General features: G+C 68.2%; 1 protein-coding gene across 1 annotated transcript in view; it reads right to left on the reverse strand.

Moving 5' to 3' along the window:
* Positions 1–6: 6 nt before the first annotated feature.
* The window catches only part of DPYSL5 (dihydropyrimidinase-like 5), a 7254-nt gene continuing 6470 nt past the window's right edge, over positions 7–790 (reverse strand). The window contains exon 12 of the mRNA XM_010002201.1: positions 7–92. Within this exon, the coding sequence (XP_010000503.1) occupies positions 7–92 (86 nt within the window). The remainder of the gene's footprint in view (positions 93–790) is intronic.

The raw sequence follows: 790 nt of genomic DNA on the forward strand, positions 1-790 counted from the left end.
CCGGCGCTACCAAATGCCGCTCGACCGGCCCCGGGGGGGGGCGAGGATCCGGGCCGACGCTCGCTTCGGGACGTGGTCATCGATCTGAGAGCCTGACGGGGGGACAGAGAGACAAGGGACAGGGGTGAGCCCCGCAGCCGCGGGAGCAGGACACGGCCCTGCCCTGGCACCCCCAGCACAGACCCCCTGGCCATGGATCCCAGTGCGTGGAGGGACGGACGAGGGCGGGAGGGGAGCGGGAAGGGACGATGGTGCGCTGGCAACTGCCCACGGCTGAGTCGCCACCGGACACTTGCACACCGCTGGCTCATCACAGGGACACCTGCACCCTGGTGGCACCAGCACAGCCCCCAGACCTGCTGCTCTGCTGCTCCCCCGGCTGGCAAGTTGGCCAGCAGTGAGTTGGTCGTGGTGGACAGTTGGCAGTGGGCAGGAGCCCCAGCCCTGCTGCAGGAGCACTGCTCCCCGGGCTGGCAAGTTGGCCAGCAGTGAGTTGGTCGTGGTGGACAGTTGGCAGTGGGCAGGAGCCCCAGCCCTGCTGCAGGAGCACAGCACTGGGGTGGGGGGGACATGGGGTGGTGGTGACGGCACTTCGGGGTGGCAATGGGGAAACTTTGGGGTGGCAATAGGGACACCCTGGGGTGGCGATGGGAACGCTTTGGGAAGGCAGTGGGGACATTTCGGGGCAGTGATGAGGACACTTTAGGCTGGTGGAAGGGACACCCTGGGGTGGTGAAGGGACACTCTGGGGTGGTGAGCACCCGGCCAGCGCCGGGGCTGGGGCAAGACC

Source organism: Chaetura pelagica, unplaced genomic scaffold, assembly GCF_000747805.2.
Source record: "Chaetura pelagica isolate M959 unplaced genomic scaffold, ChaPel_1.0 scaffold107, whole genome shotgun sequence".
Classification (NCBI taxonomy): Eukaryota; Metazoa; Chordata; class Aves; order Apodiformes; family Apodidae; genus Chaetura; species Chaetura pelagica.